This window comes from Eleutherodactylus coqui, chromosome 8, assembly GCF_035609145.1.
Source record: "Eleutherodactylus coqui strain aEleCoq1 chromosome 8, aEleCoq1.hap1, whole genome shotgun sequence".
Taxonomy (NCBI): domain Eukaryota; kingdom Metazoa; phylum Chordata; class Amphibia; order Anura; family Eleutherodactylidae; genus Eleutherodactylus; species Eleutherodactylus coqui.
Window position 1 is genome coordinate 209,397,319 of NC_089844.1, and position 14,831 is coordinate 209,412,149.

General features: G+C 44.5%; 1 protein-coding gene across 2 annotated transcripts in view; it reads left to right on the forward strand.

The window, feature by feature from the left end:
* ANKRD44 (ankyrin repeat domain 44) overlaps positions 1 to 14,831 on the forward strand; it is a 152,661-nt gene that overhangs the window by 112,167 nt on the left and 25,663 nt on the right. For both annotated transcript variants that reach the window (XM_066577276.1, XM_066577277.1), the window contains 2 exons: positions 2,014 to 2,131; positions 6,937 to 7,153. In XM_066577276.1, coding sequence (XP_066433373.1) covers positions 2,014 to 2,131; positions 6,937 to 7,153 — 335 coding nt within the window. The remainder of the gene's footprint in view (positions 1 to 2,013; positions 2,132 to 6,936; positions 7,154 to 14,831) is intronic.

The following is a 14,831-nucleotide window of genomic DNA, read 5'->3' on the forward strand; positions in this document are numbered from 1 at the left end:
CAGGTATAATCCCGAGAACCTCAATAAAAGTAATATACAGTGCAGACAAACTTTATTTTCTACCCCCCTTTCCTGATGCCTAGTGCCCTGATGGAACTAGAGCTACATCCGTGTGGAGTAGAAGGAGCTCTGCTCGCCCACAACTGCATTATCCTTTTCCTGTTGAAGGAACCAAGCTCGGAGAATCAGTAGGGCGCTGTATCCACAGCATCGATTTATATGACAAGGGCGTTGACCTTAAAGTGTAGCTGCGCTTTCTATATATATTTGACATATCATAGACCAGTTGCTAGAATGATCCAGCTGAAGCGCTTACCTGAGTGCAGTCACTGCTCGCTAGCTGAAGACGAGCCCATAGGGGTCTCCTGGGATTTCTGGCTTCACTTCAGCACAGCGGTGTTCATGCTGTATACCATATTTCACATTGAATGAGAGCTAAAGGGGTTGTCCAGCTGTAAACCATTTATGGTCTATCCACAAGGCAGGTCATCAATAATTGATTGGCTGGGGTCTGTTACCTGGGATCTCTGCCAATAGGATGTTCACCGAGTTGGCGCACTCATGCACTGAGGTCATGTTTGAGGGAAGCCCACTCTAGTGGGCTGGCTTGGTATTGCAGGCCAAGTTCTCATTTTTAAGGGGAGCTGGCCTACAATACCAAATCTGGCCACAGCAGTAAGAACAGAGTTGCCTACTTCCTGCTTTCTGGCCCAGTGATTAGCTGATTGCTGGGCATCTTAAACCCCAGCTGGTCTACTATTGATAACCTGTCCTGTTGATGTTCAGCTATAAACTTTTGACTGTCTAACACCTTTAAACAAACACCTGGCCATCTGGCCTGTAACTAAACATTGTACGGTACTCTTGCCTAATGTCACAGAACATCACTCGCAGGCTTTTGTAAACAGCCTCTCTCTCCCCAGGACTGTAAAACGTTCTGAGAGGCACACCTCCTTTTTACTAAACCCTTTCAGTTGCCTGCTAGTTAACCAACAGAAGCACCCTTTCTCTGCCAGACAGACTTTCAGGCCATTTGAAAATGGTCACTAAGGGGCTTGATTACACAGTTGCAGCTTCTAACACACATAGTGGGGCTACATCTTTCCCACGAGCATATATCGGCCGGCCGATATATGCTGTGATCTGATGCATTGGATTTCTCTGCATCAGATCACATGGCCGTATTCCTGAGATGTAAAAGCGTCCAGCCGGACAATATAGCACCGGGCGTTTTTTCGTCGGGCCCAAAAGATAATCCTGGAACTATCTTTTGGGCCAGAATACGGCGGCCGCTGCATGATCTCCTATGGGAGCCCATGGCAGCGGCCGAAGGTGGGAGGGAGTTTAGCAGCAATTGGAGGGGGCTGGATGGGGGTGGAGCTAAGCGCCGTCCCGCCTCCTCCCATTGCAGGCTGCGGACTAGGGGCAGGATGTGGGCGGAGCTAAGCTCCCACCCTCTTCCCGCCCCTTGTCTATAGCCATCAATGGGAGGAGGCGGGATGGGGCGGCGCTAGCTTTGTCCCTGTCCCCTCCCATTGTAAAGAACGAGCGGGGAGGAGAGCGGGGAGGAGAGCAGAGGTGAGCCTGCAATGTGCAGGGAGGGGAAAGGGTCGACGGCATGGTGACCTCCACGTATAACGCTTCTACGCCCCAGATGATAGCGTATATCGGCCGGCCATGAAAACGCTGGCCGATATACGCTCGGGGGAAAGAAGCCTAAGGGCGCCTTCACACTTGTGATCGCGATATGGCTGCGTTTTTTTTAACGCGAATATCAATAGCACTTTCTGTTAAAAACGGACCGCACAAAAATTGCAAAGCACAAACTTTTTTTTTTGCGATTTTTGTGCGATGCGTTTTTAACATTATAAAATCCTATTGACATTTGCATTAAACAAACCGCAGCGATTTCGCGATCGCCAGCGTGAAGGCGCCCTAATATTGACAAACTACATTTTACGTATAAAAACCTGCTGTACTTAAATTGAAACCTTCGTTTTGTTCCTTTGCTAGAACCCCTTTGATGCTTGCGGTGGCACATGGAAATATTGACGCAGTCTCTTTGTTGCTTGAAAGGGAGGCATCTGTAGATGCTGTTGATGTCTACGGGTGCACCGCGCTGCACAGAGGGGTAAGTTACCATGTGAGGGTAAGTACTAGAGAAAATTACAACAAACAGGAGAATTCAGGACTAATCAAGTGATTTGGAGCCGTACTAACTGCTGGGTGTGCTCCTTCAGGCCTTAGTCAGACGGAAGTTTTTAGCCGCGATTTGCGCATGCGTCTGGCGATTTTTTTTAAAACCATTGCTTTGCAATGGTATCGGGCACATGAGCGCTTTTTATGCGCTCGTCCGATAAATTATAGAACAAAAAATCGCAGATCGCACCTATCTGCGATCTGCGATTCCTGTTCTCTTCTGTATATGCGCTCAATGGGGCCGGCGGCAGCAGCGCCGACCCCATTGAGAACATATAGAAGGCAAATCATTCTTCTCTGCCACAGCTGTGACAGAGAAGAACGATGTTTGCCCATTGAATTCAATGGAGCGGCAATACAGCCGCTCCATTGAAAGCAATGGGCTGCCGGCGTGCGCGGGGTGAATTGTCGGGAAGGGGTTAAATATATAAACCCTTCCCTGCAATTCATCCTAAAATAAAAAAAAATTGTATACTCACCTTTCCGCTGCAGCCGGAGTTCTCCTGAACTGCTTCTTGGCACTATTCAGCCGGCAGGGCTTTAAAATCCCCACCTGCTGAATGATCTGCCTCTGATTGGTCACAGCCCTGACCAATCAGAGGCTGAAAACACTCACACACCCATTCATGAATTCATGAATGGGTGAGTGACTGCTGCCTCTCAGCGCTGAGCCAATCAGGGGCAGGTCTGACTCACATCCATTCATGAATTCATGAATGGGTGTGAGTGAAGCATGCCTCTGATTGGCTCAGCACTGAGCCAATCAGGGGGCAGGTCTGACTCACACCCCCTTCACACCCACTGCAGGACGGCCGCGCGGAGCTCCGGCTGCCGGCAGAGGGTGAGTATACAATTTTTTTTTATTTTAACACATTTTAGGATGGATTGCAGGGAAGGGCTTATATATTTAAGCCCTTACCGACAATTCATCCCGCGATCGCCTGCAGCGCATTGCTTTAAATGGAGGCGGCTCTATTGCCGTCTCCATTAAATGCAATGCGCTGGACAGCTCCGGCCCGTTTCTAATGAAACGCGGCTAGGAGCAGATTTGCGGGCCATTTGCGGGCGACCTGCGCGCACCGGTCACGCGATTTGCGGATGCGCATCCGTCATGCGATCCGCAAATCGCGCGAGAAAAAGCCCGTCTGACTAAGGCCTCAGGCTGTACTCAACCGCTGCAATATCAGTCCGAGAGCCTTAGACCAATACAGCACTCCTAAACCTACCATTAACTGCGATGCATAATAAAAGACGTCGTATCGACGTTCATGGGGATTTTCACGCATGTGAAAAAAATCGCAAGTGCTTCTAGTAGTTAAAGTGGGAAAAAAATCACACTCCTAGGCATAACGCATGGCATGCGAATGTGATTTTTTTTTTTCTTTTTTTCTTCATCCCATTGAAAATATGAGGCTATTTTTTCTGAAAAATCGCCTAAAAATACGACATGCAGCAATTTTTATATCTCAAGCCATCGGTCCAAGAGAAAGATTCCTCATGTGAATATACAGATTAAAATAAATATTTTTCACGTGTGACTTCCTTCCATATCGCTATTGGTCGGGATTCACTTGTGACAATTGCCCATGTGAATCCAGCCTAAGGAGAAACTTCACACCTTCCGACCCCATGTCACAGGCCTCTCATCCAGCCAGTCGGAAACCTGCTGCACCCTGATGAGGGGCAAAACACTGGAAACAGTCTGTCTGTGCATGGTTATCTGTTCCTTCTGGAGAAGACTCTGACTTTGGCTCATATTCCCTGTCATTGATACAAGGCTTGTTAAAAGTGTGACTCTGACTGCAGGAATGCTGCCTTCCAATGGGTGGCGTTCTAGAGGCAATATTCCATCGTTCCCATTTGCGTAACTTAGATGAATGATGGAGAAAACTAAATAATTATAATGAATGGCAGTCTTCTAAAAGACCCCAGGGCTATCATAGCAGAATGCCTGTCAAGCCATACCCGTGGTGTGGCCTGATAGAATGCCTGTCAGACCGCAATATAATGTAATGCTGTGATGTCCTTGTTCTCTCTGGCAGCTAAGAAACAACAAATAAGTTTTCAAAAAAGTTTTACTAATTATTAAAAAACATAAAGGTAGAAGAAGTTAAAAAAACAAACAAAAAAAAACCTTTTGCCATATTTATAATGAAAGAATCTAAATAAAAAAACCAAAAACCCGTGTATTGTATCTCTGCATCTGTAAAAGTCCGATCTATCAATGTGACATATTATTTACCCCGCACAATGAGCGTTGTCAAAAGAAAAAGCCGCCAGAATTGTAATTTCGGATTCGGCGGGAAAAGCAGGAGTTTAAAAAAAAAATCTGTACTGCGCATGTCTGACGGCGAGCCACGCGAAACATCCGCAGTACAGAAAGAAGAAAAAGAAAGCAGGTACGCGCGGACGCCACTGATGCCAGAGTCGGATTACGCTGTGGGACTTTGCATGCGGAATCTGACCTGCCCGTGTGCAGCAGCCTTAGGGCTCCCACCCACTGGCGATATTTTCTTTCTTGCGCTGCGAGAGCACGAGAAAAATCTCGCATTGCAGCGCAAGAAAGAGGCCGGTATAGAACCGGCATATCGCAAGTGGTTTCAATGGGGCTAGCGACAGCAGCGCTAGCCCCATTGAAAGCATAGGGAGAATGCCGCAGACTTCTGCCACAGCTGTGACAGCTGTGGCAGAAGTTCACGGCATTCTATTCTATTGCTTTCAATGGGATCGGCACTGCTGCCAATCCCATTGAAATCAATGGTTTCAGCCAAGCCCTGCAGAATGATTATCGGGGAAGGGCTTGAAATATAAGCCCTTCCCCGATAATCATCAATAAGTGTGTAAAAAAATTTATTACTCACCTCTCCTGCGCTCAGCCGCGTCCTGCTGCTGGCTCCCCGGCACTGCTATGAAGCTCTTTCAGCAGTCGGGGATTTAAAAATCCCTGCCTCCTGAAAGGGCTGTGCAGATTGGCTGAGGGCTCAGCCAATAGCAGGTACTGCTTAGCTATTGGCTGAGCGCTCAGCCAATCACACATAGCCCTTAGCTATTCATTCATATAAGGGCTAAGATATAGCTATTCAGCTGTGGCAGAAGTCCCCGGCATTCTCCATCTCTTTTCAATGGGGCTAACGCTGCTGCCGCTGGCCCCATTGAAAAGACTGGCGATATGTCGGCATGATGATATTATTTTTTTCTCGCACTGCGATGCGAGACTTTAACTTTAGAATTGCATCGCAGTGAAGAAAATATCGCCAGTGGGTGGGAGCCCTTAAACGAGCACACTGCTAGTTGTTGGCGCTGGAGGAGAGGGGAGGTGAGGCGGCGAGGGGAAGGGAAGGGGGAGACAGCTTAGCAGAGCTAAGCTGTCTTCCCCCGCCCAATGGCATATACGCTGAGCCTGTGCATCACCTAGTAGCGTGTATCTGCTGGCCGTGAAAACGCCAGCCAATATACGCTCGTGTGAATAAGCCCTTAAGGCCAAACTAGGTCACATTCTTGAAGGGATGATAGAAAACACTTTGTATATGATCATAAGCTTTAGGGGTACTTTGCTATAACTTGTTAGAATAGGGGTTACTTGGCTTATGAAAATAAATGTATGTCCTGGTTTGGAAGCAGTTCCTGCAAATTGATATACGTTTATATCCAATGGATAGTGCTTTCTCAAAGCTGAGAGCACCTCATCCACAGCGGGAGCCAGCTGTAAGCTTCCTGCTGCAACAGCATCTCCGTTGTTAACCTGTTACATGCTGCAATCAATGCGGATTGTGGCATGTAAAAGGTTCACAGAGAAAGGGTGCTCCCTCTGTGGCGGTATCAGCCATCCGCCCTGTGATCATGAAGAGGCGATGGGTTGCCAAGGCAAACAGAAACCAGTCAATGGCGTCCAAGTCTGCCATGGCCTGTGATCGCTATGAAAAGTGATAATGCATTGCAGTACAGAAGTACTGTAGTGTATTATCAGAGCGACCATAGCATCTCGGGTTCAAGAATGTAAAAATAGAATAGTAAAAAACTTTAAAAATAGCTTGTTTAAGAAAAAATTTAAAAACCTGTAAAAACCCACATCTGGTATAATTACATCCATAAAGACCTGTACAACAAATTGAAGTCCATTTTTATCCCGTACGCTGATAAACCTCGAGTTCAATTTATTGTACAGGTCTTAGGGAGTTCAAAAACAGAATAAACTACAGCTCGTCACACAAATAAACAACTCCTCACACAGCTCTGCGGGTCCAAAAACAATACGTTTTGCGACATTGAATGCAGCAATGCAAAAAATATATTTTTTTCCGAAAAAATGTTTTTTTTATTGTGCGAAAGTGGAAAAACCTAAAAAATGTATGTATAATTTTGGTATTGTTGTAATTGTACCAACCTGCATAAATAAAAATCCCATCATTTATGCTGTATAATGACTGCTGTTGATGTTTTTTTTATTTTTTTTTCTCCCTGTCCACCAAAAACCTTTCATAAAAGTTATAAAATACATTATATGTACCCAAAAAATGGTGCCAATAAAACTGCAGCTCATACGGCCTTGTTAACGGGAAATGATATAAATTAGGGCTTTTGGAATGTAGAGAGGAAAATACCCAAAAATCGTTGCATACTTAGGTCCAAAATGGGCTGCATCACTAAGGGGTTAAAGGATCCCGTCTGGTCTTTACGTCTGACTATATGAATATTCTTCCTATTTCAATAGTGAGACCTTTGTTTGTACCGATGCAGGTTATGGCGGGCCATGACGAATGCGTCCAAATGCTGCTGGATCAGGAAGCATCGGTGTTCTGTAGAGACTTGAAGGGAAGGACGCCGCTGCACTACGCCGCGGCTCAAGGCTATTCTATATTGCTGAATGACTTATTGCAAACTTCACTTTCCGAAGGAGATCACAACTTCAAAGACAACAACGACTTCACCCTTCTGCATTGGTCGTCATATAATGGTACGTAGCTGTAATAAAAAGTGCCCATGCTGACCGGTATTTAACCCCTTCCCACTGTGGTCCTTTTTTAGTTTTCTCACTTTCTTTTTTTCCTCCCTACCCTCAAAAAATCATAACTTTCTTATTTTTCTGGTGACAGAGCTACAGGAGCGAGTGAAGGAAAAACGTGGTATTTAGGCGCTGCTCTCCAATAAATGTCTTCATCAGTCACGCTGGGTAGAACATCACTCTTGTGGCTGGGGGATATGGACCCAAAAGCGCTGGCGGTACCAGAAGCCGTGGAATGCCAGGACTGGGAGCAGCACTTCTCCTGGTACCCCCAGTTGTGGAATCCCACGTCTTTTGGTAGCGCCAGTGCTTTTGGGTTTCACTGGGGCAGAAAAAAGTCTATTCGTATTAAATAGCCCTTCACAGTATAGACAGTCCTAAAACTAAATGTTATTGATCTAGTTAAAAATAGGGCTTAGGAGAAAAATGCATACCACGTTATCCACGTATTGGACTAGAAGAAATGATAATTGAGGAGGTAACGTGAATACCTGGACAAACATGCAATACAGAAACAAAAGAATACGGAAGTAGGTAGGGTCCCCCCTAAACTAGCAATATATTCCCAGGTAGTCACACATGAGCCCGGGAGACCCTGTGGCCTGCGTGTATATGGGGGGGGGGGGGGGGGGTGAGGTTCCATAGGTTTAGGGTTGGTACTGAAGCCCTACCAGGATTGAAAGTCCAACTGCCTTCTTTATGATCAGGCAGAAGTGGCCAGGGTGGGCATAGGAGTCTAGCCTACATACCAGTAGAGGAAGGCCTCCATTGATTTAGTATTTCAGTAGTTTAAATAGTAATAGAATGCTGGTTCCCTTTATTGTTATTGGTTCATCATAGTTTGATCTTGTTGGTTTGTTGATTCACTCGGCTCCCCGCCTTACCGAGTAAGTGAAGAAGCGATAAGAGTATTGGTATTTCACCGGCGGCATTCAAGATGTAGGCAATAAGTTAGTTCAATATGTGTTATAATCCTGCGCAAATGCACAGGGAAATAGAGCATGCTGTGTATCTTTGGCGCAAATGAAATGTGTGCGCAAAATACGCTTGGTGTGTTCAATTTATTGTACGGGTCATTATGAATACAAAGATACCAAATGTGGGATTGAATTTTTATTTTTTATGTTTATCCTTGGAAGTGCGCAACAAGCTTTTTTCACCTTTTTTTTTTACATTTTTATGTCCCTCTAGGGGACTTGAACATGTGACTCAATGATCGCTTTAATAATACACTTATGTACTGCAATTTATTATCACTTATCATAGTGATCACATGCCATGGCAGACCCAGACACCACCCTGTGTGATTACATAGCAGCAGTGATGACATCACAGAGGGAGCACCCTCCCTGTGCAAACCTTTTTTTTTTTTGTTTTTATTCCAATAATTTATTCTTTATTGAAACTTTTTCAAGTAATCAACAGACTTGAGAAGTAATAACCCAAGTCTTAAACATGGACTCGGTAAACAAATCGACTAGCGGAGAGACTATGCACATAGATATTAGATGGATAGATATTCATCCAGGATGCCCAAAAAGAACATGTGAAAGTTTTGGAAGTATATCTGTAATTATTGATTACATTAGATTGATGGAATCAGTAACTTCATTAAAGGCAGGTGCACCTGAGGACTTCCATTTTTTGGCAAATGAAGTGCAAGAATAAAATGAGAAACAATCACTGAATAAAAAGTTGTGAGTTTCTTGGCAGCCAGAGAGCCAGTGGGGCTGGGGCCGGAGCTGCAAAGTGACCGAATAAATGAGATAAAAAATCATATTCCGAAAAGAGTGAATAACGGGGCAAGACCATCACATGTGAAATTAATGCCTAGGGGACTCCTGTGGTACAGAGTGTTAAGGCAGCAGACTGCAGTCCTAAGCTCTCGCTCATGACCTGAAGGTTGCGAGTTCAGATTCCCCGCTTGAGTCAGGTAGCCGGCTCAAGGTTGACTCCGCCTTCCATCCTTCTGAGGTCGGTAAAATGACCTCGGAAGGACGGACGTTACAGAGGAATGGTCGGATGGACGTCGCAGAGCCCTCCCTCTGTCAACCCTTTAATAAATAAATAAATTACCTGAAAGGGCTGCAGAATAACAAGTCCCTTCCCTTAAGGTTTCATCATGTGGATAGCAAGAGATTAGAAGCGATCCCACGCCATCCCATAGCCAGACTCCCGCTGCAACAGCGGGGGTGCATAAAGATAGCAACCCCCGCTATTAACCTCTGTGCTGTCATCGTGTTTTTTCTTTAACCCTTTCGAATCCACTGTCTGACTTCTGAAGACGTGATTTAAGGCTGTACAGCTCCGATGTTGGAAGACGCCCATCGGGGTTCTCTTACTGTATATTGCCAGCTTCTCTGCTGTCGGAGTCTATCCAACCTGTCACCTCATGCAGTACTGGCTTTAGCCAGCAGATAGCGCCATTGTATAACGGCAGAAAAATAGTAAGCCCCCTAGGAAAACCAGGATAGAAATTGAATTGGAAAGGGTTAAGGCTGCACAATCTTTACTTCCTGACTTTAGAAAAATTTCATATTCTAAGATGAACACAAAATCTCAACTATAAGTGTTGGGAAAATTGGCAGTTTATGAAAATGGCTCTTTGTTAGAGTTTTCTACTTTATGTAGTCAATTTCAGATTGCAACACGCTCTTCATTCCTTAGATGTTCGTACATTTTTTCCCTCAGGTCTGCTTATCTCCCCCCCGTCCCGTCCACCATTACATCTAAAGATATCTCCATTTTCTATGATGACTTTCTCTTTGGCGTCTCAAATCAAATCCTGACATATACAATTGTGGTAGTAAGATATTAAACAACAATTTTACTTAGAAAATTGGGGAAAAAAAGCTCTCACTTGGCCAAAAAAGGTCTTGCATGGTATCTGACATTGGGCGTCCTACACTGGTACCTAACCCCTGCTAGACTTGCCAACTCCATTCCTGAGAGGTAGCAGACTTCTGGGTGCTTATTTCCATATGTGGGGATCCTGTCCCGTTTTCTGCTCCCTTTGGAACATGATTTTCAGCTTTGTCTCCCCTGTGACACATTGTTTTGTGGCCCCCGACCCGGCGCTGGCTCTTTGCTACTTGCATACAGATAAGTTTTCACCTTTTTATTCAGGTAATATTTCCCACATTTGCCGGGAAGCTTCCATAGTCTTGGCCATATTGCTCTTTTATTGGCAGCTCCAGATCCGGAGGCCTTTTGGGAACATTTATTGTATTATTTTGACCTGGTTTCTTACATTTTCTTCCTTTTTGCTTCTTTCCCTTTCACATTACTCTCAGTAGTGGTGGATATTTCATTCTATTTTATTCTAGTTTTTCTTAATTTTAATGCTCACCCATTTCCTTTTATTGTTTTATATATCTTTTTTTTTTCTTTAAAGGAGCGTTTATTGGACATTTTAAAGCTCCGTACTTTCTTCAATCCCTTAAAATTTATAATACGCTTTTTTATTAAAATATAGTACAAAAAAAAAGTATAAAGTACAAGCATACTAAACCCCTAACTTTAACTGTGCGTTCGCCAGCACAGTGGACCTGCAGTCTTTATGCAAGTATCAAAAAAATGAGGAAGAACTTAAAGGAGATGTCCCGAGGCAGCAAGTGGGTCTATACACTTCTGCATGGCCATAATAATGCACTTTGTAATGTACATTGTGCATTAATTATGAGCCATACAGAAGTTATAAAAAGTTTTATACTTACCTGCTCCATTGCTGGCGTCCTCGTCTCCATGGTGCCGACTAATTTTCGCCCTCCGATGGCCAAATTAGCCGCGCTTGCGCAGTCCGGGTCTTCTCCTCTTCTCTATGGGGCTCCGTGTAGCTCCGCCCCGTCACGTGCCGATTCCAGCCAATCAGGAGGCTGGAATCGGCAATGGACCGCACAGAAGCCCTGCGGTCCATGAAGATAGAGGATCCCGGCGGCCATCTTCAGCAGGTGAGTATGAAGACGCCGGACCGCCGGGATTCAGGTAAGCGCTGTGCTGTTTGTTTTTTTAACCCCTGTATCGGGGTTGTCTCGCGCCGAACGGGGGGGGGGTTTAAAAAAAAAAAAAACCGTTTCGGCGCGGGACATCTCCTTTAAAATTTCCCTAGAGCAATTAGTCAGACATGTTTGATGCAGTGTTAGGGCATTCAATCCACCGGCTCCATATCTTCTTAAATTTGGCATGGTAACCTCGAGCCATGTATGTCAGCTTATATAAGGAGGTAACACTATTTATTTTAGGCAGCCAGGCAGTCTTAGTGTTTTTTTGGGGGTGCTTCCAGTTGAGTATTACTTTTTTAGCCTTAAAAAGCAGCAATTTGTATAGAATGCGTGTTGCTACGCCAACCGGGATGTCTTCCACAAGGCTAAAGAGGCAAACCTTAGGGTGTAAAATCCGCGAGGTGCCCAAATTTGTTTCCATAAACTCAAGAATATCACGCCAGTAAATGTGTAAGATATGACACTCCCAGAACATATGCATGATTGTGCGCACATCTGTCGGGCATCTTGAACACACCGCCTCTGGGAATAGGCCCATAGCATGCAGCCACGTAGGGGTGTAATATATTCTATGAAAGAACTTAACTTGTGCTAGTCTGTCCCTAGCACTGAACGGCGGGCGGAAGGTGTTGGAGGTGGCCAGGAGGCCTCTCCAGTTGTCCGAGTCCAGGCCCGGTATATCCGAACCCCATTTCACAAGAGTCCTATCCGTCAGCAGATTTTTTATGTCTTCACTTATTTTGAATTCTGGTTTGTTCTACAGTTGTTACCTCTCAAGTTTGTTTTATTAAATGTTTTGAAATAACTTCAATAAAAACAGAATTATTAAAAAAAAAGAAAAAAAACCTGTTAAGAATCATAGATTTTAACATTGCTGGAGAAGTAACATCTTTACCAGATTTTGGCAAAGTGACGATCAAAGCTTCCAGCATTTCTGAAAGTAACGTACCATTAGCCATAGCCACAATGAACACTGAAACCAAATAAGGAGTCAGGAGAGAAGAGTATTTTTTTTATAGTAACCATTAGAAAAGCTATCCAGGCCTGGGAATTTAAGGGCTTTTAACATTTTAGTGTCCTCTAATACCTCAGATGTAGGTATCGGTACAAAAGACAGCTTAGTTGTTCTGAAGATAGGCATGGGAGGTTAATACGTTGAAGAAAATTCAAAATGTCCTCAGATTGGAGTTATGTTCTCATGTCATCTTTTAGGCTATAAAGAGAAGAGTAATACGAAGCAAATGCGTTAACAATTTTTTGGGGTGGGTAATTTTGTGCCCCTCAGAGTCTAGAGCAAACCTAGTTCTTTAGATTTTTTAGCTGTTTATCCAGAAGCAACATGAGCAAAACATTGCCTATTTATTTTCTGAAGTGATGTCATGTTTTATAGCTGAAAGGCTCTGAAGATTGGTTTAGAATCTTAAATGTCTTGTTAGTTCTGTGGGGTTGACTTTATTTAGGGAGTCAATGTTGTTAATTTGAGAGATCAGAAAGGTTACTACTTCTTCCCTCTTCCTTTTAGCTCTGGAACAGTATTTTAAGGATGGACCTCTCATACAGTGGGTATACAACGTCTCACACCCCTGGTAAACTGCCATGTTTTTCTCATGTTAAACATTCCAATAAAGATGAATCCTTTCAGGTTTATTTCCACTTCAGTAGGACCCGGTATCTATACAATGCCATGCCAAAACAAACTGAAATCTTCCAGGGTGGAAAAATAAAAAAAAACAATAATATTGGGGTTGCATAAATACGCACAACCTAAAACGAATACTTTGTGGATGCACCTTTTGACTTTATTACAACATTCAGTCTTTTTGTATCGGCATATCTTGACTTGGTAATCTTTGTCCACTTTGCCTTGCAAGAGCGCTGTGAATCTGTCATTATGAGGGCATCTGATGTGTAGCGCCCTCTTCGGGACAACCCACCAGTTTTAAATGGGATTCACGGCTGGGCTCTGGCTGGGCCATTCCAAAACTTTGATCTTCTTCTGGCGAAGCCATTCTTTTGTTCGTTTGGAGGTCTGCTTTGGGTTGGTGTCATGCTGAAAGGTGAACTTCATCTTCAGCTGAAGGTTTTGTACTAAAATGGACTGATATTTGGAACTGGTCATAATTCCCTCCACCTTGACTAAAGCCTATTACAGCAACAGGAAAACAGTCCCAAAGTATAATGCTGCCCCGACCCTCTTCACTGCGGGTCTGGTGTTCTTCTGGGGATGCGCAGTGTTGGCTTTGCATCAAACATACTTTTTGAAATTATGGCGAGAAAGTTCAAACTTGGTCTCATCAGACGATAACACGTTCTCCCACATACTTTTGGCAGACTTAATGTAGATTTTGGCCAAACGTAGGCGGCTTGGATATTTTTCTTTGTAAGAAAAGCCTTCATTTAGTAATTTCTCTGGTGGCTAGATTGTGTTCTTCTGCTGCAGGTGATGAAGAGCTATTGATATGAGATTGTTGTGAGGGAGAATGACTTTCTTGGGTTGCCGTTACAACCTTAGCTGGGTCAGAGCTCTGGTCGTACTTCTCAGTAACTCTAGTAGCACTATGAGAGTCAGAAGGAAAAAATCCGTAATCTTCCTTGGAGCTGTAGATTTCATACATTTTCGACTCATTAATCAGAGTTAACAAATTCTGCTGCAATTGACCATGCTTTGGATGCTGCTAGGACAGCTTCTCCATGTGTCCCTTGTGGCAGAGCTGCTATACCCGGAGTGCTTTAGCTTGGTGGACCGTAGGCTCCAACAGTCGGGAACCAAGCATCCGCCAGAAGACTTTTGCGATCCTCAGGAGGCTGTGGGTCCGTGTCTATCAGACGCTGCTGCAAGATGTTGTAGGCTGCGGTTGTTCTGGCTCAGCCTCAGGAAAGCCAGATGTTGGACATCCCTGGACGCCGCTTCAAAGTGTGAAGAAGAGCGCAGGGCAGGGGATCTAGTTACTCACAGGGGGATCCGTGTCTGATAACGGGCAAATAGCATCCAAATTACGAATAAATCAGAGGAGCCAGGTCTCCATGCCTCCTCTCAGCACCACACCTGACCACGTCCCACTCTGTGAACCTTTTACATGCCACGATCAACGTTGATCGCAGCATGTAAGGGGCTAATGTCGGGGATCACTGTTCTCACCGGCCGGCTGTCAGTCACAGTCTACTTCTGAGGTCACGCCATCCATAGGATGTAAGTTTGCATGCATTCGTGAGAACCCCTCATGGTATTTCCATCTCAGAAATCCCATTTCAGGGTTTTTCAAATGTCAAAACAATGCACTAACCCCTAAGATTATTTCACAGCTGCCCCATTCTCCGGATATTCCTGTGTATCCTCTCTTCTTGTTTACAGCTCGCTGCTAGGGAAACCTCCACTATGAAGAGAAGGTGGCCAATGCGTACAGATTTAATGCTCTTCATCTAGTGGGGGGGATCTCAGGAGCGCATGTCTTCCAGTAGGCCACCACTACTGCTGTGCTCTGCTATTGAATTTCATGGGAAACCCCTTTAACCCCTTAGTGACACGGCCTATCTTGGCAACTATTTTGGAGGGATTTACATTTCCAGCTTTCAAAAGCCATAACGTTTTGATTTTTCCATCAACACGGTCGCATGAGGGCTTGTTTTTT